This window comes from Gorilla gorilla, chromosome 1 (genome assembly GCF_029281585.2).
Source record: "Gorilla gorilla gorilla isolate KB3781 chromosome 1, NHGRI_mGorGor1-v2.1_pri, whole genome shotgun sequence".
In the NCBI taxonomy this organism is placed as follows: domain Eukaryota; kingdom Metazoa; phylum Chordata; class Mammalia; order Primates; family Hominidae; genus Gorilla; species Gorilla gorilla.
In genome coordinates, this window is record NC_073224.2 from 138,040,513 (window position 1) to 138,063,045 (window position 22,533).

Here is a 22,533-nt window from a genome sequence, read left to right on the forward strand (position 1 = left end):
CTATAACAGGGCTTTCTATGTAGCAGTTTATTTTATCCTCACAAATACCAAAGAGTATCTCTTCTTATCCCCAATTTACACATGAGAACACCACAGCTCTGGGAGGTCACATGGCTAGTCATCTACTAGTGCCAGAACAGGGAGTGAAAGGGTACACGTGAGACTGCAGGGATAAAGACTGAGCTCTTGAGAGTGGCACTATATCATGAAAGGGGCTAGATAGGAAATTTTGTTTAATATCTTTATTTCCTATTTGAAGAACCTAAGACCCAAAGCAAGGTAGTGACTAAGCTGAAGGTTTCTGTCACACCACTCTGCATTCTTCGTTTTTATTTCTGGACTAATCCTGGATTTATATTTTCCCACTTCTTCAATTTTGAGTAGAAAGAGAAAAAAAAAAATGTTTGCCCTGAATATATTTCTCTCCCACACATCCATTTTTTCTCCTTTGAAGTAGCAACAACAGCTGCCAACGGAGGATCCCCCGGGCTTATAGAGCATCAGTCAGCCTCACAGATGAAGGCAAAGATGAGAAGACAGAAATCCTTCCTTTAAAGAACTTTGCAAATGTTTTTCATTCTAAATTCATTTTTTCATTAGTGAGTACTTTTAAGACAATATTGAAACCTCAAGGCAAAAATGGCAAAGCACTGATTCTAGGACCTACAAGTGGTCCCTAATTGGTTGCCAAGGGCCAAATTGAAGGAGATTTGGGTGAAAGGAGACTCAGATCTCTATCTTCTCTAAACCATTTTTTTAAAATCTGTCTTTTCTTTTTAAATCTTATCATATTTATTGAGGGTGTACAACATGATACTTGATATACATATAGATAGTGAAATGGTTTTTTAAAAATATTCTCTACATACCATACAGTCCCTTCTGCCACCCCTACGCTATTAGAGAAAAATATGGCTAGCCAAAGGCAAGAAGAAGAAAAGATTGCTTCCATATTTATGTAGGGTTCCAGTGACCCGTGAAGCTTATCAATAGAAGACAGAATCAAAGTTGGAGTTAGTACTTCTTGGCTTAGACCAAAAGTGCTTGCATTCTACATGTGAAAAATGGAAGGAAAAAATACATGTAACTATAAGCATAATGTTTCAATGCTTTTCACTATCCATTACCCACGTATAGGTCCATCATGCACACATAAAAACATGCATGCAAAACACAATACTGGAATACATTGTACTGGTTTGTTTTGCAAGAATAAGCTGTACTGTATATTCACACTAAAAATGGTTTCCTTTTTAATCTGAGAGCAGGCCAGAAATTAAATAGTAACATATTCATTTATCCATTTATCTCATAAATATTTATTGTGAAACTACTGTGTGCTAAACACTCTTCTAGGCTAAGAATACCCCAGTAAAGAAACCAGGAATCATTTCTCCCTCGTGGAGCTTGATTTCTAGTGGAGAAAACATAATAAGCAAGATGTATAAATATAATATATAGCACGCTACCTAGTTCTAAGGAGAAAAAAAGTAAAGCAGCAAAAGACAATATAAAGCAACCAGGTGACAAGAGTAGACATTTTAGATAGTGTGGCCAGAAAAGATCTTATGAGAGATGATCTTGGGAGGAAGGAGAAAAAGAAGTGAGAAGATATTTGAGAGATTGTAATTTCCACAAGAGAAGGGCAAGTGCAAAGGCCCTAAGGTGAAAGATTGCCTTGCATCTCGGAGAAACAGCCAGGGGGCCAGAGTGCCTCCAGAGGAGTTAACAAAGGGGAGAGCTGAAAGAAATGAAATCAGAGTGATAAGAGGAGGCCAGATTATGTAGAACTTTATAGTGCAAGCTAAATATTTTGACCTTCACCATGAGAAAGATGGGAATCTAGGCACTGGAATAACATAATTTGATTTATATTTTAAGAAGATAATGTTGGTGTGCAGCAGTAACAAATGGTACAAAGTAACAAGTGACACAAAGTCAATAACTCGTGACTTTTGTAACAATCCAGATAAAAGACAATGGAGGCTTGAAGCAGCACAGTGGCAGCTGGGATGGTGCAAAATAGTTGAATGTTGGACATATTTTGAGAGTAGACACTAGCTGACTGAATTGACAAGAGATGTGGACGAAAAGACATTAAGATTGAAACTTGACTTTTTGGCCTGAGCAACTTAACTGTAGTGTTGCCAATTAACTGAAATGGGAAGATTGCAGGAATGGCTGCATGTGTATTTTTGTTGTTGTTTATTTGTTTGGTGTATTTTTGTTTTGCTTTCTTTTCTGAGGTTGGGGAGCCATAACAGGATCTCACTTTTTCAATGTGCTCAATTTAAGATGTCTGTTAAACACTGAAGTGGAGATGTCAAGTAGATAATTGGATATGCAGTTCTGAATTGATAGGAGAGGTCTGCTGGGAAAAAATGAATTTGGGAATCATTAGCATATAGATGAGGAAGAATCAGCAAATGACACTAAGAAAGAGAGGTCATAAAATTGGAGGAAGACTAGTGAGTGTGGCATCCTGGAAGCCAAGTGAAAAAATTATTTCAAAAAGGAGAAAGTAAATTCACATGAATGCTGCCCATAGGTTAAGAAAGTTGGGGACTGAGAATTGACTGCTAGATTAGCAATCTAGGGGTCACTGGTAGCCTGATGAAAGCAGTGTCAGCGGAGTGGAGAAGTGTAAACAAAAATGCAATTAGGAAGAGAGAAATTGAAGATGGTAAGTATAAACAGTTCTTTCAGAGGGTATGCTGTAAAGGGAGAGTGAGAAATGGTGGAATTCCTGGAGAGAAAAAAAGATCAAGAAAGTTTGTTTGTTTGTTTGCATTTAAAGTAGGAAAAGTATGGTGGTATTTATGATGCTGGGAATGATCTGCTAAAGAGGGAAAATTTATTGACGTTGGAAAAAGAGGAAATAAGAGTTGTCTTTGACTAGGTGAGAGAGATATAACCCAGGGCTGTCTACTCAAAGGGTGGACCAAGAATTGCAGCATCAGCATCATCTGGGAGCTTGTTAGAAAAGCAAACTATTTTGTCCTGTCCTAAAGCTAAATCAGACTCAGGTGAGACCTGGAAATTTGGGTCTTAACAGGCTTGCAAGTAATTCTTATGCATGATTGTCCAAAACAACTGATTTATTGCACAGAGGAGAGCTCTGCCTTATCTAGGAACACAATCAATTTATCCATGGCAACCAAAAGGAAGGTACACTATGTGGGCACAGGTGAGGAAGTAAGCAGATATGGTAGTGGGACCTTATGGAAGTTTTCTAGTAGTTACCTCGACTTTTCAATGAAGAGGGAAGCAAAAATAGCAATCAGTCCCTTTCCTCTACTTTGATTGGACTATTAGCCCCAGAGCCACAGACTGATGGTGTCATCCAGCAAAGTTGTATTATTCTCTTCACCCAAGGTGACTGAATTGCAAGACAGCATATACTCCAAGCTGCACTTAGCTACCCCTTTGCAAAGCTGCAAAAGTTTCCACCTTCTCTAGGCCTGATTGTTCCTTCAGCTGGTCTGTTCCTTTTGGCTGGCTCAAGTCGTGGTATTTCTTGTCAAAAATAGGGTTGCCATTTATTTTGCATTTGACATACTATAGACACTTTCAAAATATGTCATCTCATTCAGTCTCTCAAATAACCATTTCACATTGGTACTTCTATCTTCATTTTACAGATAATAAAATGGAGACTGAGAGACTGACTTAGTCAATGGTATCTTTCTAGTAAGTGGAAGAATCTGGAGGACTATCCACTAAACTGCTTTTAAGGTGCCACAGAGGGTGGAGAGCTGTTTATGTACCTGGTCACTCTCAAACCACACCCCATCCAGGGTATCCAGCATTCCCCAAGTGATTTCAACACAAGTACTCTGTCTTCCACCTTCTTCTATTTTATGTTACTCTTCCTATTTTTCCTACTTAACTTGCTAACAGGAGCCCACTGTTTTTTTCTAGAGGTCACTCTGGTTTTATCAGTCAATACAGTTCATTTTTCGATGTTCTACCCAATTGCTGTCCTCCTTCTTATCTCTTTTTTTCTTCTCCTCCTCCTTCTTCAATAATTTCTTCAGCCCTATATTTGTACTTTTACAACTATATCTAATAAGCCACTTTCCCCTCTGCCTGAAGCCATTTACAAATTTAAATTTTGTTTTAAATAATAAAAATAAAGTATGAGTACACTATTTCTTCTTAAAGCTTCTACTGTTTAGCAAGCAATCTAAGTCTCTTCTCATTTTACCTAAAGTTAAACTTTTAGGTCACAATTACCTCATTAACTGTTTATTTTCTACCATATTTTATGTGGTCATCAGGTTTTTTTCATGTATTTGATTTTTCATATCTACCTAGGTTGTGTCTTCTAGAAACCTTCCCACATCTACCATACATACAGTCCCAAACTAGGAAATATACATTATTATATGTCTGTGTAGGGTCACTAAAACAACATTTAACTTTTGTTCTACAAATAAAAGAAAAAAATAAAATTCTAATGACAGAACATGCCAATATTATATAAATTACCTATGAGTCATTCTCACTCAATATTTATTTGCTTATTTATTATTTACTATATAAGTCTATCATGAAATATACTCTCTGGGTAATAAAAAGGACAGACTACTATAAAAAATCTAATGAATAAATATATTAATCAATAGCTTTCAGCATTCCATGAGCAATAATGCACAATTGTAGGTTATATAGTTATTGATCCACTATGAAATTCCACAAAGAAAATAAGTGTGTAGTCAGGTCACATTTTTTGTGAGATTATTAGATTTAGTAATATTTCACTATTTACTAGTGATAGAGAGATTTTGGTTTGTTATTTTTAAGGACTGTATAAGTAATTAAGTTTGTAGTTTACCATGAATTGAATAAATGAAAATCGTGGTAGTTTTAAAACTGCATTTTTAAGTTGACCATTTTTTTCATACATGTAGGACACATTATTCTCACTAGTCCATTAAGTTGTTGCAGCCTAGGGAAATTAATTCTTTTCTGAACTCTAGGCGTGGGGCACATTATCATCCAGTGACCCTCTGTACTACAGGTAATGCATATCAGCTGACAATAAATTCTATCTTCTTCATAAAGTTATGCTTCTACCTGTGTATCTTATTCTGATGATTGACACTCATCATCCAAACCCCCAAACTAAAAGTTCTCCCAGGTAATTTCCACTGCCTCACATTTATTCAGTCACTAAGGACTGCCAATTGTTGTGCAGACCTTTATGGAATTCATCCTTTTGAACCTCACTGACAGTTTATTATTTCAGGACCTCATCATCTCTTGCCCAAACCGTGAGAATATACCTCTAAGTGACCTTCCTGTCTCTGATATGCTTTGCACTCTCTGCAGCCCCTGCCTGCCTATCCTGCATCATAAAAATGACTAAGCAATGATTCACAACATAAAACTAATGATCTTACTGCTTTGCTTTAAACTCTTGAATTACATACAAGATAAAGTCCAAACACTTTTGGGTGACCCTGAAGCCCTGAGCGGGTCACAGCCAGCATTTCCAGCTTCATCTCATTGCCAGTGGTAATATCATTACCATTCACACTATGCTTGTGGAACTTCTGCAACTACTGGGTTGCTTGCCCTAAACACAGTCCGCTACTTCTCAATAGACTAATCCTTTCTCCCACTTACAAACTAGGACTCAACTTTTCAAATGGATATCACTTCAGTAGACTATGTGAGTACTGCAGACTATTTAGCTCTTTGCAAATTGCAGCTGTTTTAATTTCCCACAACTAATAATTATTGTAATTTGAGCTTTTCTACTTCAATGTGTATCATTTAAACCTGTTCTGAAAAGAACACAGTTTAGCTTCTATGTTGTTCATAAACATCGCCGAATCATAAACTTTTACCATTGTTCTACTTCAATTCTTTAGTGTAGTAATTTGCATCTCTGGAAAATTACAAGAAGCATTCCATTTGTATTGTTTTTCTCTATTTCTTCCTTTCTTTATAATTTGCAAATCAGAGCACTGTTTTCCCCTGACATTCAATCTTATATTCTTCTAAAAATGCTACTATTTTGTAGACTGATAGTTCATTAATAAGTATAATTACCATCTGCCACCTCATTTCTTAAATTATCTAGTAATTATATGTATATTGTCTTTCAATTTTGGAAATTAAGCTCTTGAAAAGACACCCCCCTTCTTTATTAAAGTAAGATAGAGTTCCAGATGTATTTTTCAACATTAGATTTGTAAATCCACTTTGCTTTTTGTCATTAACACATTGTAATACTAATGTAAAATTTCACAGGGCTTTCTGCTAAGTTTAATACATAAAATATTGTGTTTTTAATTGCTTTTTCATATGGCATGATTTTTGAAAGAATAGAAAAGTAATAATATTTGGTTTTGTGGGCACTGTGGTTAAAAAATAAGAGTTGATTAAAGTCATTTGGATATATTTTGAAAAAATAAAATGGCCTGGATTCTAAGCTAATAGTTGCAAGGAAGATTTGAGGAGTCTTTTAGCATCCACCCCAGTTTAAAGCTGTTTTTGAAAGTAAAATATACACACACTATAAATATGTATCTCTTTCAGTTTTATTAAGGACATTTTATTTATTTCTCCTGCCAAAACTATTTAAGAAAAATATGTATCTTTGGCTGAAGATTCCAAATACAAACAAGTCCAGAATTCTCCTAAGAAATCGAAACAATATTTTTCCTTTTTGTAACCAATTTCTTTTCATTTAATTTTCATTCATCCATATTTTGTTTTGTGTCTTCTCTTTATATTTTTATTTTAAAACACATATATTGGATAAGACAAAGACCTCTGATTTCTTTCATTTGGAACCTGAGATTTGGATGTGGAAAATTTATAGTATTTATGAAAACAATATAATAAAGTTACCCATAAACCCTGGATTCTATATACCACACTTGCTAATGGAATCTAATAAACAGATCATTGAATTTGAGAGCTGGAAGGGACCTTGGAGGAGCATATTTTCCAACATCCTTATATTGTAGAAAAAACTGAAGCCAAGGAATCTTGTCACTGGCCAGTCACATGGCTAACTAGAGGAGAACAAATACTAGATCCTCAGACTTCCTGAGTCCAAGTCCTGTGCCCTTTATACTAAATCACATGTTCTTTCAAGATACAGACTTTCCATATCAGTCCGTCATTCCTCACAAACTGAAAATAGAGTTAACTGAGTTTCCTGTGTGACTGAACACCTACGAAGCAAAGCCTTCATTCTCAAAAGCAAAACTGGAAACACATATAAAATTTCTGTAACAGAAGTTTTTCTGCAAGGCTGCCTTTTCTCTTTTCTGTCTGTTCAGGTGTAAGATGCCTAAAGGTAATGTTTGCCACAAGCAGTAGCTATTAATCTTTGACTATATTTTTAAAGCAATGATGTTAATTTTAGGTTACTTTCTAAAAAAAAAAAAAATTATCTCCTACTCTCAATATGATCATCTGGAAAATTATTTGCAGACTTTATTTTCACGTTCTTCCTAAAAGCACTCTGTCCTTGCCCAGAGAAATCTGTAGGTATTAAGTTTGGTGTTTGAAATGTGCACTTTGGCAGACCTCCATTTAAAGGTGTATTTTTTTTTTTTTAATGAAAGATAAAGAGTAGCTGATTATACTTACACAAACCCCAGAGGAAATGGATTCTGTCGATGGTAACTAACTAAAGTGGAGCTGGGAAAGCTCAAGTTTCCGCCTCCCTCCAACCTCTGCTCTCTGATAATTACCAACCAAGCCTATCAAGAATATGTTGTTTGATGATCCAGCAAAATGTCTGGTAAGGGAGGAAAAAGAAGGGCAGGGCACTTCCCACGAGGATGGGGGAAGGAGGTTCCGAAGCTTTCCTGGGTGATTAGAGCTGGGGAAGTTGATCTCTTTTCATGCTGTAGATGTGGCGCGCTGCAGTCACGCCTCCCGCTGCCAGCCCGGCACCGGGATCTTAATCAGTCACTATGAAAACTCATTAGCTCCACAGCAATGAGTCCTCCACTGCTGAAGCTTGGCGCTGTGCTTAGTACCATGGCAATGATCTCAAACTGGATGTCCCAAACTCTCCCATCCTTGGTGGGACTGAACACCACGAGGCTGTCGACTCCGGATATCTTAGTAAGTTACTGCGGTGGGTTTGGCCATCTTGAGAAGTAAGTGCATTTAGTGGGCTTTGTTTTGTAAATTGCAAAGGCTAAGATTTTGCTTCTGCCTTTACAGGTCAGCTTCAAAAATGTAGTAACTATGTGGTAACTTTCATCACATTTATTTATTTATAAACACTTTATAGTTATACCCCAAAAATGGACTGCTTGAGAAATGAGCTTTGAAAGAGAATACTAGAGTCATTAAATTCTTAAGGGTGAAAAGCTTTAACTATATTACTTGGAAGCTTGGGCAATTCTTAAAAATATATATATATGTTTTGTTTCTTATTCTTTTACTTATTTTAATGTCTGTAAAAATCTTCATAATTTTTCCCACAAAGTAAGCTACAAAGTATATTCTGTCAAATCTAGTATTGCTACAGCAGATTCTTCCTTGGAATGCAATGCCTGTGACTATTTGCAATGAATTTACTCAAAGAAACTAACATCTTTTAAGCATAAATGAATGAAAAAACTCGCCAATTTAAAGCCTGCCCAAAATTCCTTTAAGAAAGCTAAGAAACATGAGCAATAGAAAACTTACTTGGTAAAAACATCTTCCTGTATTTTTAATATTTTATGAAGACTTCCTATCACAAGACTATCTTGTATAATCTTCATTCATCTAAAATTAATGGCTTTTTAATCCTCCCTACTTTCTAACAAAGTATTTCCTGATAGTTTGAAGCAAGGTTCAGTGAGCAACATGTTTGATACTTCAAAGAAAAATGAAACTATTGTTTTTTGAAATAGAAATTTACAAATTCAAATAAAAGGAATTTCTTAGAAAATAATTCCTCTGCCCTGAAATAAAAGATACAGAAGCAAAACTAGGGGTTTTCACTTTCATGTGGGTTACTCCAGTGGATCAGAAAAAGTCAGATATGGAAAGAAAAGTAGCCCTCCATTTCCAAGTGTTATTTGCAGTTACTAATAATAATCTATCAACTAATGTTACTCAACTGAGTATAGTCTGACCAAATAATTAAATAATTTTCCAGATTCTCCCAGTGCGTAAGGCACCAGCAGAGCACATACAAGCCACACTTTGACCTGCTTTTACATTTTCATTTCCCTTAGGTTACTTATGGAACCCCAGAGCCTCCATTGCTGGGATCCTCTTCCCTACCTGCGTGAAGTGGCCTGGCAGGAAGGATGTAAAAGAGATTTGGAGTTATAAAGAAAGCAAGAGATAGACATCAATAAACAATTACAAAACATAAACATATTATCTAATATTTACTGAGCCAATTTTTTTTTCAATGTCCAAGTACCAGATTTCAACAACATCATTGTTGAATTAACTCTTGCAGGATAATGAATGTAAACTGAGGTACTAATGAGTGAGTTATATTTCAAACTTCGCACCTTGATTCTGACATGTATATTTTTTGTGTATATAGACATTGGCTTGGTTTTTTTTTATTGTTGACTGATGAGAATGAAATTTCCAAAATTATACATGATTCTCTTAGGATTTCTAGTTATCTTACAAGTAAATTAAATATCTTTACTTACTGATTGAAAAATTGTTAGTTGAAAAATATAAAGCATTGCTGTATGTATGTATATGTTTTGACACAGACAGTTCTTACTTTTGATTCCCCCCGTTTGCAAAAAAAAATAAGAAGAAGAACAAAAACAGAAAATGTAGAAAAGGTTTCACTATGGCTACTGAAAATAAATCAGTAAATGGTATTCACTGGAATGGAGAAAACCTTTTTTTGGATGTTTCTTTTTTTTTATTTTAGGTATGCTTTACAGAAGAGCAATGTCTATGACATTTCCCTAATTATCCAAAGGAGGGCTCATACTTTAAGATTCCCGTGGTGAAGAATGAATGCATCAGTATCTCTTAGACTAGGAACATAAAATGTTAATGCTAGAAAGGTGGAAAGGATCTTAGAAACCATCAAACCAGTTATGTTCATACTATTTTTAGCAGCAGATTTTTTTTTTTGCAAATTAAATCTTATATGTGCTAAATAAATATTTTTGAATAAAACAAAATGAAAATTCAAAACATAAAAGAGGTCTTAGGTCAGATAATAAATGATTGGGAGAGGCATTTACTGGGCCTCCACCATGTGTTATCTCCCCACACAATCAACTCCTTGTCTCAGTCAAGATATCTCCTTAGAAATCTTAGGGCTCTCAAGACTTTAGCTGGAAATATGACTGATCTAATTCAGCCTCATTATTCTACAAATGGGGAGACTAACTGGAAATATTTAAGCCACCAATAAGATTTCCCCCATTTGGTTAATGGCAGAGGCAAGTGTGGAACCAAGTTACATGACTACCTCCCTACTCAACAAAGCTATTTCACCATTGCTTTGCCAGTCATTAGCCCTCTTGGTCCCTGGTCCCCACTAGGTTCTCACTACCCTGCTCAGATTGTTTCCATGTCCCTAGATTCTTCTTCTTTCCCTCCTACACACCAACACCTTCATCCTTTAAAGTATGTTTTCTCATCTCCCTGGCCTCATAGAATTGGAGAAAAGCTATACTCTCAATTATGTCATAACAATTCCCAAAGGTTTTGCATTTATAAAGAAGAAAAAAATCCTCCTTTCTTGGCATTTTAGGCATGTGGCAAAGCAGTGAAAGCGGTTCTTTTGCTTAGGGGATTCTTCCTGCTGCCTCTCAAATAATTCCAAGGGGCCCTTACTGCTGCTTCCACATGGAGGGCCAGCAAAACTCTTCCCTTAGATGGAAGGGTTGACAGCTCCCTGGCTCACTAGGTATTGCTGTAAAGTAGTAAACCAGCTCTTCTCATCAATTTTCTCACTCCATGTTCTCACTTTAAACAGTATGAATGGGATGAGTTTGCAATATACCACATGCACACGCACACGCAGGTCCTGAAATCTGAATGTTCATGGAATATACAGAGGTTAAAAAAACAGATTAACATAAATACGATGGTTTAAGAAAAGCAGATTTACACAAATATGATCATAGTCCTTTTTTAGAATGATAGTTTCAAATGACCTGGAAAAAGAAAACCAGGAAAAATAGGGTTTAAATCATTAAATGGCAATTAAATCAATTTATGGCAGGTGCCTCTGAAACAGGACACATTTGATTATCTCAAAAGCTGAAAGGGGTTTTAAAATTTCCAGGATGTTTTTATTAGTAAGTAGTTAAATACAGCTCCTTATTAGAGGAGTAAGCTCCCTCTTGTTTTTCTCAGAATCTTGAAGCATTCCTTTATCCTTCTTGTTGGCCCTGTTTTCTTTCTTTTTTACTCCCCTTCCAATCTATCCACTGGGCCCATCAGCCTTTGGAGGCATTGGTTTCTGAGCAGAGGAAGCCTCAGCTCTCAGAAGGCTCAGGCTCCCTCTGGCGCGTCTCTTGAATGCAGAGTAACTTCCCCTAGAGGCTGAGCTTCTGAGAAATCCCTCACGCTGTGGGCTTCACACCAGGAAGACCCTGGGAAAGAGCAATTAAAAAAGTTGAGGACATTCAGCAGACACCCGCTGTTCTCAAATAGTCAGCCCTACTGCTGTGGTGGGAAGAGGCCTCGAAGGAACCTGTGGGCATGTCATTTGTTTTGGTACATTTTCAAAGGTCTAGCTGGCTTCTCCTCATGAATAACTACTTTGATGAGTTAGTCAATTTAAAGTCCTATAAAATGAGTAGAATCCCCTGAAATGAACTGTCAATATCTTCTAAGCTTCTTAACCTCAATTAACCAATGTGTTTTAGTCCTGGATGAAGATATCTGATTTAACTGATTTGTATATGACTGTTTTTCCCCCCAAATTCTGTTTTCCTTCCCTAAACTCTTAGGTAATGCTCATTTTGTGATAGGGCAACTGAACAAATTAAGGAGGGAAGCCAAGTGAGAGAACAGAATGGCAAATCTTGATGGTGACAGAGAATATGATCATTGCTTTCTTATAGAAGAATCCTCACATGAATAAGAGAGTAGATTTATTCTAGCTTAAGTGCCTGAAGCAAAAGTAGGGCCAAAGAAGGAAAACTGCAGAGAGAGGAGTTCGGCTCATGCTCCCTGCTTTTCTTCAGTGGAGGGGGCTGCCTGTAAAGCAGTGAAATCCCTTTCATGCAGAGGTCGAATGGAAACACAAGGAGAATTTGTAGATGTTCCATTGTGTGGAAAGACATGGGACTAAATGTGACTTCTAAGGACCTCCCTAAGTCTAAGTCATTGTGATTTCCAAAGGGCATAAGCAGAGGTGACCAACCTAAATTTATTATTATTATTATTTTCAGACAGTCTCACTCTGTCACCTAGGCTGTAGTGCCATGGCACTATCTCGGCTCACTGTAGCCTCGACTTCCCAGGCTCAAGCCATCTTCCCACTTCAGCGGCCCCCCATCTCACCCCACTGAGTAGCTGGGACTATAGGCTACCAGGTCCAGCTAATTTTTGTGTTTTTCCTAGAGATGAGGGGGTCTCATTATGCTGCCCAGGCTGGTCTCAAACTCCTGGGCTCAAGCCATCCACCTGCCCCAGCCTCCCAAAGTGTTGGGATTATAGACCTGAGCCACTGCACCCTAACCTAAATTTGATAATGTTTTTGGGTTTTATTCATTATTATTATTATTATTATTATTGCTTTTATAGTTGTTTTTTCTTAAAGCCTGGAGGTTTCCTTCAGTGAAGAATACGCGTTTCTTATTCAGTCCTAAGTATTATTATAAGTAATAGCAAGAAAACAGCTATGCAGTGACATCTTTATTAACACATCCTCCAGAACACAGCTTCTTTTGGCGTGGTCTATCGACATCTCTCTAATTCCTGTCCTCACATTTTCTTGTCTCCACAACTGAAGCCATTAGCATGCTAAACCACATGTCACTCTCTAGGACCAAGCCTATCTTCAGACAGAAAATTTATCAGGGATTTTTCATCACTCAGGTATCTCCACTCTAAATCAAGTAAGTTTTAATAAACAGATTTATTTAGGCTTTATTTCCTCCATTTGTACAACACTTTCAGTAGCTATATCCCTTTTCGTCCTTTTTATGAAATATCCAGAAAATCAGGATAATACAAAAAAATCTAGCAATATTCGATCAGTTGATTTTCTTCTGTTCAAAGGATCAGAATTCTCTTACTTTGCCTGTCCCTCCATCTAGACCCTGATAAATGATTGCCGTGCCTTCCACAGGAATATCTGACTATATATTGCAGAGCCTATACTGCTATCTGTTCCTCTGAGGCACCAATGGCTACTTGTTTCCATGCTGTTTGGATAATGCCCTCTACCTGCCTGGGTGCATCTCTTCTCATCAACTACAGTGGGGCCTGTCTTCTCTATAGCAGTGTTTATGGTTACTGGTAAATGGACATAGATGATCTATCTACATTTATCCAAAGAGGATGAGCATAAAAAGTTCTGGGCTAAAAATTGGGGAAAGCTGGTATAAGTCCTACATATGGCATTAACAAAATGGATGACTTGTAAAACATGTTTAAGTTCTTTGAGTATTAGTTTCCAGCTTCCTCATAAGTAAATTTAAATACTGTCTATTTCTAAGGATAGTTCGTTCAAGAAAAGTGAGACTAAAACAATTGCAGGGATCTTATAAGCAAAAAATCTATTGAAATGCAAGGTAGTTTGATTATTTTTTACTTTTACTTGTCAAGCCTCAAGATCCTTCTTTCCTAATACAAAGCCCCTGAAGCTTTAGAACTATCATACAGTAGCTTTATATTTATAAAGCACAGCTTTGTAATTAAGTTATAAGCAAATAATCCAGATTTGCAATACAATTGTTAAAACTATAATTTTAATTCTCCTATTTAGAGCATTCTTAAATATTTTGTGAATTTTGCAATATTAAAAACTGCTCAATACTTCATTTAGTTCTTCCAATTAACATGAAAGGTTCAAAGAGAACTGCATCAGTAATCACTGTGATTATTAATGCTTTGGGTACCAATAAACTATATGTACCCTCCAGGTCTAAGCACTGAGCTTCACAGCAGTTCAGAAAATGCTACCAAGTTTATAATCATTATGTATGAAAGGGTATTAAAATAATTGATGGTGTAGTGTGGTGGTTAAACTTCACTCTCTGTTGGGAGGCCGAGGTGGGCAGATTGCTTGAGCCCAGGAGTGCGAGGTAGGCCTGAGCAACACAGTAAAACCCCATCATCAAAAAAGATACAAAAATTAACTGGGTGTGATGGTGTGTGCCTACAGTCTCAGCTACTCAGGAGACTGCGGTGGGAGAATCACTTGAACTCAGGAGGCAGTGGTTGCAGTGAGCTGAGATCACCCCCACTACACTTCAGCTTGGACAACAGAGCGAGATCCTGTCTCAAAAAAAAAAAAATCTCTGAAATAAGACTCTCTCAGTACAAATCCCAGGTCTGCCTAAAATGCAGATTTACACAAATCTCCCTACTCGCTGGCTGATACTCCCTGCATGACTTTGAACAAGTTCCTTCCTGTCTCTGAGTCTGTTTCCTCATCTGTATAATGGGCAGAATACCACTACCTAGTCCATAGGGGTATTATAATATTCAAAAGCAATAGCACATATGAACTGCCAGGTAACGAATAGAACTCCATTAATGATTGCTATTCCTGTTGCATGTTTTATTGACACCTAAATAATTGTTCTTATATGTTAAAATTGGAGCAAGTCTTTTCCAAAAATCTAAATACGTCCTTCCATCCGAGATCTTAGTTGGTTTTATTTTGATTCTCTTTTCAATGCCAGCATGGGTTCTCTAAAAGAGAACACTAGAAACACTCATAAAGCTTCTTCTATTTATCACTGACCCCAACACAGAGGTCTCTATCAAAACCCACAGGACTGTCAAGCACTCATCTTTTCTATTAGGTTTTTTCCTCTTTTGAGTTACCTGTTTCTTGTCAAAAAGGTGGCTTTTTATAGTTTAGATCATTCAAAGTAACTCTGTAGTAGAGAAGGTCATGGCTCTTTTCACTGATTCTTACAATAAGACAATTGGAAGTACAAACAAGTCTGGAGTCTTTAGTTTTATTGAACTGACACTTCAGGGGAAATGCTAAATGAACATTAAACCCTCTTCACCTTTCCCACTTCCCTGGTTCCAGAGAGCAACTGACATGGAGTTCTGTCATGATGAGCTCCACACTAGTTAGCCAAACACTTGGCAAGTGCACGTCAATATTAATGCTGCCAGGTTTAATAATCAGTATTTGGACTGCTGTTAAAATATTTTAATATTATAATTGGGTGGCCTCTCATCCTTTGTCCAATAGATTAATTTATCCTAGTGACAAGCCTCAATTTTCTGGCATATTTTAGATTTGCGTCCAATGTTAGGAGAAGCCCGGCTAAAACTGCAGGGCTTATGTCCAGATACATCAATCGCATACTGTTACTCAACTTGAACCTTTAATTATATCATTGAAATTACTCTGCTAAGCTGTTTTTATTTCCATTCTGTGGGTAGTCTGCATTTTAAAAAATAATACTAAAAGACTAACCCAGTAATCTCTAAGATCTTATCTAATTTGAATAATGTATAATTCTAAGTACATCTTTCCATCCTAACTGGATATTCAAGCATAAGAGCTAGAAAGAAGGGATGGGGGGAATGTTAACGAGTCTGACCCCCAAAAATAAAAGGCAGCATTGGAAACATCTATGAATTAATTTTTTTTTAAAGGAGTTAGAAAATAAGACATTCAAAAGATATGTCTGGTACCATTTCCTTTACGTAATAGATCAAGGATGATGACTGTGGTATTATCATGAGTTTCTTGAGTTTATAATTTTTAACATCCCCAATATTTGCTCATGATTGTTGTTGGAAGGCCTATTAGCACCTAGAAGTAGTTATCATTAAAGCTTTCAGAAGAAAAAGACCTTTGTGGTGGTTTATGTATGTGATGAGCTGGAACCTAGGACAAAGTATACAGGAGATTGTGTCTCTTCTGCTGTGAATTCTAGAGACAGAAGACTCCACACACTATGGTAAATCTGTGGAGAAAGAAGTCAGCCTGGTTCATGCTTTAGTTACTTTAAGAATTTGCTCCTGGCCCAGCGCGGTGGCTCACAGCTTTAATCGCAGCACTTTGGGAGGCTGAGGCAGGCAGGTCACCTGAGATCAGGAGTCTGAGACCAGCCTGGCCAACATGGCGAAATCCAACTCTACTAAAATAGCTTCTATCTGTATAATGAAAAGAACTTTTTAATGGAATATCAGGAGAAGCTAGAAAAATAAAACCATCAAGTTTATTAATACAGACACTTCCAGTTTACAGAATTTCAAGTCTACATGTGGTAACTTTCTTCCACTGAAATTTATTTATGAAAATAAATTTGTTTGGTGTACATTATTTGGAAGTCTATTGATGTTCTTGCTGAAAAATGATTTCATAAAAAATAATAATGCTCATCTTTGTTCTTGATAGAGTCTACTTGATAGGTCAAATAGGAAATATTTACATTTCTAATAGCTGGGCTGGTTGCAGTGGTTCATGCCTGTTATCCTGGCAGTTTGGGAGGCCGAGGTGGTTGGATCACATGAGCCTAGGAATTCAAGACCAGGCTGGCCAACATAGTGAAACCCCATCTCTACTGAAAATACAAAAATTAGCCAGACATGGTGACACATGCCTGTAATCCCAGCTACTCAAGAGGCTGAGGCAGGTGAATCGCTTGAACGTGAGAAGCAGAGGTTGCAGTGAGCTGAGATATCGGCTGAGGTGGGAGGATTGCTTGAGCCCAGGAGGCTGCAGTGGCTGTGATCTCACCCTTGCACTCCAGCCTGGGTGACAGAGTGAGGTTTTGTCTATATATATAAAAAAAAATAGCTGGATATAAGCTAATTGTTGAAATGAGATATGTGAAAGGCAAATGACAATTCTAGACAATATATATTAAATACCTAATGAATAGTACAGACAGTTTCTTCACAACAGGTAGAAATCACAAGGGCTGAATAAATTCATGGTTTATAAAGGAGGCATTCCAAGCAGGAAAAATGAAATGAGCGACATAAAAAGACATGAATCAACATGGCATGCTTGCACGATGCACACAGACCGATTTGGTTAAAGGTTTCTGTTGGATGGTACAGAAGATAAATCTAGAAGCATAAATCGTAGAAAAACTACAGTAGAACTGGAATACCACCCCTTCACACTTGAGTTCTAAGAAGGTAGAGTGATAAGTGTACAGAAGTTTTTGGGAAAATCAATTTGGCAGACTCTGCCAAAAACTCTAAGTCCTCCAAGAGTCTGCATTTCTTGCAAAATAGTGCTGGTCTAATTATTTTTAACCTATGTCGTCAATGATCTCTTTTCCACTTTATTAATAATTAAGGCTTTAATATATGGGAAACCTCCTTGAAACAGGACTTTGTTTCAGAATATCACACATGAATTATAATTAGAAAATAATATATTAATATTAGTAATTGTCATTTACTGTTAAGAAGATCTTACGTAGAAAGACGAGTCATATGTGATTAAGTAGTTACTAGATGCTTCTAAAGTTGCATTAAAATGTCGCAAAATAGAAAAAGCATTGGGAAATAGTATGAGATCAAAATCAGCTACTAATATGGCACCTGAAGACAAGAAAGGATCTTGTTTTGGACATTGATAAGGAGGGTATACTGAATGAAGCTATACTACCTATATAAATTGTTTAATATCTCTCTGCTAACTTTAAAGAATGAAAACACAAAGTTAAATTATCAAAAAAGTGTTTTACTTGAAATGCTACAAACCAACACTCTTTTTATCCTGTAACAGGAGTCTGTGTTTTATGTTTCCCTTTGGTTTCCTCAGACTCAGATTAGTCCTAAAGAAGGGTGGCAGGTGTACAGCTCAGCTCAGGATCCTGATGGGCGGTGCATTTGCACAGTTGTTGCTCCAGAACAAAACCTGTGTTCCCGGGATGCCAAAAGCAGGCAACTTCGCCAACTACTGGAAAAGGTAGGTGTCCTGTGTCCCCTATGCATATTTTTAGTAAAATCGACCATTCTTTCAAAAGGAAATATGGTAGAGCCGATAATAATGAAGAGGATTCTTTTGATTTTTGTCCCCCTTCTCAGATAAGCTTTTTTTTTCTGATCCTTGAAAGGGTTACCTCAAGCTTCCTGCTATTGTCTTTGTCCTATTTCTATGACTTTTTACTTTTTCTAACCTTGCCACCTTAGGACTGGCTCTCTACCATATATCTTAATCTCTAGTTGATATCTCATTAAGGAAAAAAAAAAAAGCATCTTATTCTGATGCCAAAAATTCAGCTCCACTCTCAGGATCACACTAGACTCTTGGAGCTCAAACTTTTGAATCCCATAACAACCTTGCAAGAAAGTTAAAATAATTGCATGTGATATGCAAGCTATCTGGACAGATAATGAATAATTCCAAGTGTTTCTCATCATTCTCTAAGTGATTCCTTTTAAAATTAAGCTCTTCAATTTCATTCAATACCATTGTCTCCATAATTTACTTAATATGGATTCATAACAATCAAATGCAGAATGTCTTTGATTTATTCTCTTTTACACATAAATGTGAGCTCATGAAAGGTTATTTATGTTTAGTTGGGAGGGAGGAAAACCAATGAATCATTCTGTCAAATACTCTCACTCAGACTTTCACTGCGCTGGGCTCTAAATGTAGTAAGACAGCTGGAGTGGCCAGATTACGGAAAGATGACGTGTTTGGATTCTAAATGTCATTAGGAATAATAAGATAAATTATGTAATATGTGTTCTAGAGGACGTAATGCTTAACAATTGACTCTGTGTGATGTCATTTTCATGATCACCCACACATTTATGGCATTGAATAGAAAATTTTTAACAAAAAATGAAGAGAAGCTAGAAAAATGAAATCATCAAGATTTTTAATAGAGACACTCATTATTTACACAATTTCAGGCTGCCATGGTGACTTTCTTCCACTGCTACATAGTGAAAATAAGTTTCCTCTGTATATATTATTTGCAAGTATATTGATGCTCTAAGATTTTAGGATTTTTTCATGTGCTTATACAAAGCTTAGTCTGTTTCTCATTCCCCTCTGCTTGAAGTTATCATCACCTATTGGCCCTTTCTTCTTAAGCCTCCTTTTATGGCAAGATCCCATCCTTTTGGATCCCTCAATATCTGTCATCCAACAAGAGCATATGTCATTTTCATTCAGAATAATGACTTCAGCTAACATGCATCTAACTATTAGAAACCATGACAAGGCCAGGTGTGCTGGCTCACGCCTGTAATCCCAACACTTTGGGAGGCCAAGGCAGGTGGATCACCTGAGATCAGGAATTGGCAACACAGCCTGGCCAACATGGCAAAACACCATCTCTACTAAAAATCCAAAATTAACTGGGCATTGTGATGTGCACCTGTAATATCAGCTACTCAGGAGGCTGAGGCAGGAGAATCTCTTGAACCTGGGAGGCGGAGGTTGCAATGAGCCGAGAACTCACCACTGCACTCCAGCCTGGGTGACAGAGCAAGAATTATGATTATTCTTGAGTTTATTTTCCAAAGTTGATTTTTTTATTTATATAAAAATTCAAATATATGTTTTGTTTGTTTACCAGGGAAATTATTTACGTTAGTAAAAAGATCTAATCTTTTACATCCAATTTTGCTTTCCTGTTAAATTGTATTTCCCTTCAGATAATCAATGTTCTTCACCAAATCTTCTTTTCTACCCAGAAATATCTTTTTTTCTACATAAACTAAGGTGAGAGATTTTCTTAGACACCATACTTTATCTTCTGTGTTGCTATTTTTCAGTACAGCATTACATACTCACACCTACCTACACATACACTCAAACATTTCTTCAAAAATCAGTTGAAAAAATTAAAATAAAGTATAAATGTCAGAAAGTGGATAATTCCCTTTACAGGTTCAAAGTAAAATGTATTTCATAGCTATGATAAAACTGGGAAGTAGTGAAAGATGAAGAAAGCAAAAATGTATGAAAGCATTATATTGGTTGGTTGAAAATAATAATAGAAATTAATATGACCACTCCATCCATCCAACATGTAATTTGTCTGAATGTTTTCAAGAAATTCTAGAACATCATACCTTTAAAAATTTATTAATATATAAATGACAAAAAACAAAATTTATTCACAAAATTGGAGTCACCACAAGGCAGATGTATTAAACTTACCATATGGTAGTTTTAGAGCAACAGAGGAATCGTAAATCATGTGCACTCTTTTACAGTGGCCTGAAGGAGGTTAAGTAGCACTGGTTTGCTGCACTGATCCAAAGAAAAGATGTCTGAGATATCACAGTATTTCAGACTGAGCCAGTCCCTTGCTTATCTCTCTATAGTTTCACATATATACAAGGCACCAAAGGGCGAACAAGAGCATGACCTTTAAGCACCTCCTTCACTTTTAACCAAAAAGATTGATTTAGTCATATATAAGGGAATATTGTTAATAAAGACAATATTTACAATGATAGTTCCCATTTTTAGTATATTTTGTATTATATTTTGTATCTACTTCATTAAATCCTTATAGAAGAGATAGTTATCTTTCTAAGTGTATGTAAAAGAAAACTGGTGGTTTTTAGGTTGAAAACTTTCCATTGTCACTCAATCAGTAAGCTGTGGCTGTAACAGATCCGTTTGCATTTTCTCAATGCTATACCAGTGTCACACAAAATCCCACTGGTATATCCATACTTATTTAAGTGATGCTCCGTTTACCATTTAACAGGTATTTATATTATTGAATATTAGAAAAAATATAATTGGTTTCACAGTATTTCAGGTCTTAGTATGCCAAAACTAAAATTGCTCACCTAAAAAATTATTTGTTTGTTAACTATGTAGCTTCCCTGTACAGTTAAAGATGTCTTGTATTATCTAAGTCAATATTTCCTAAAGTGTGATTTTTTTTGAATAGGACCCTGCCATCATCCTCACCAATGACATAAGTTTAAGAAACATTATACATGATACTTCACTCTTGAAGATTTCTAATACACAGTTTACTACTAAAGTTTTTGTTAAGTCCCACAGTCAAGAAATCGGTTTATATGTGTTAAATTCAAGGCTATCCAAACGTATTTAATTAATAGACCTTTTTTTTCAAGTGGCCACCTCACCAATTATGAGTGAGAGTGAAAATCAAAGTTAATTTGTGTTTAAGTCCAGAAGAGCCCCAGATATTTTATTTATACAAAGAACCAGAATAAATAAAAATTCCAAAAGAATTATCCAGGAAGGGCGACAATGAGCTTGCCAAACTATGCTGAGAGATCCTAATCACAGAAACACCTCTGGAAAGCTGAATCACAGAACAACCGCAGAGATAAGCCAACAAAAAGAGGGAACATAGCAGACAGTTCTCCTTCCCTACTCATGTCGTCATGGGTATTCAGTCTCTTGTGTCATCAGGAAACTGATGCTCTGTAGGCCTCTATAGCCAGTGGGAACTAAACAATCCTAGTTATAACCAGCAAGAGATGCTTAAGACAACCTGAAGCCAAATCCTGGCCAATTAGACAGCTCTAGCGCTAGCCATTACCCCAAATGTAGCTCTTCTAATTACACATGATTCTGCAATATAGGTCACCATCAAGCCTTAGCAAAAATTATCTCAGTGCATTTTCCTGTAACACAAATGAAATTGAAAATTAACTTTATAGGGCGAGTCAAAGGCAGAAATAAAGACAGGCTATTTTAACTTTATCCAGAATAACTTATCTTGCCCATCATTTTCTAATTGTATAGACTTGGCCCAGGTATATAGAATTATTACCAGGATATCAGCCATGCTAATGATAGGTGTCCTCACAGACAAATGCCATATTTAAATACGTAGACAGTTTTTTTTAATGCAAATGGCTTTTCCTTATACATGTTTAACCACAAATGAAGTTAGAAAATTATGTTGAAAGCATTGCATTTATCCACAATGGCGTTACCATGCTTCCAATGTTGTCTTAGTAATTTTGTGCTAGATTAAATATTTTGAAAATTAAAAATAAAGCTTTCTGAATATTAAACTTTTAATAAATTAAGAAATACTTACATTCCTATAATGCTGTTGCCTAACCAGAGATAGGAGGAGGAAGACTCTCCTTAAAATTCTAAATACTTATTATTACTATTACAAACCCAAGATAATTTTACTCAATAAATATTCACTGAACACTTACTCTGTGCCTGGTTCTGCGTAAGGTCTTGGAAATGGAAGATGTGAGTAAGACACAGCCTCTAACCTCATGGAGCTCACAAAGGGAAGGCCACTTCCCTGCCCCTACTCCACACCCACATAACACAATTAGTTTTAACATAAGCCAAACTTTAATATGTCCTAAAAGGACAGGATCCAAATAGGGCAAGATGATGGATCAAGACAGCAGAGGGAACAGAAAAGGGTGAAAAAAAGGCAAAGAACTGAGGCAGGCCAAGACAGTATTCACTGC

The 22,533-nt window shown here is 36.5% G+C and overlaps 1 protein-coding gene across 2 annotated transcripts in view; it reads left to right on the forward strand.

Annotated features, from left to right (window-relative positions):
* Positions 1 to 22,533, forward strand: part of OLFM3 (olfactomedin 3) — a 200,253-nt gene that overhangs the window by 143,628 nt on the left and 34,092 nt on the right. Inside the window, exons 1-2 of one of the 2 annotated variants that reach the window (XM_019037350.4) lie at positions 7,596 to 8,097; positions 17,897 to 18,043. In XM_019037350.4, the coding sequence (XP_018892895.1) occupies positions 7,969 to 8,097; positions 17,897 to 18,043 (276 nt within the window). In that variant the 5' untranslated portion in view covers positions 7,596 to 7,968. Of the gene's footprint in view, positions 1 to 7,595; positions 8,098 to 17,896; positions 18,044 to 22,533 lie in introns of those variants that run through there. The other variant, XM_004026218.5, reaches the window with a different exon arrangement.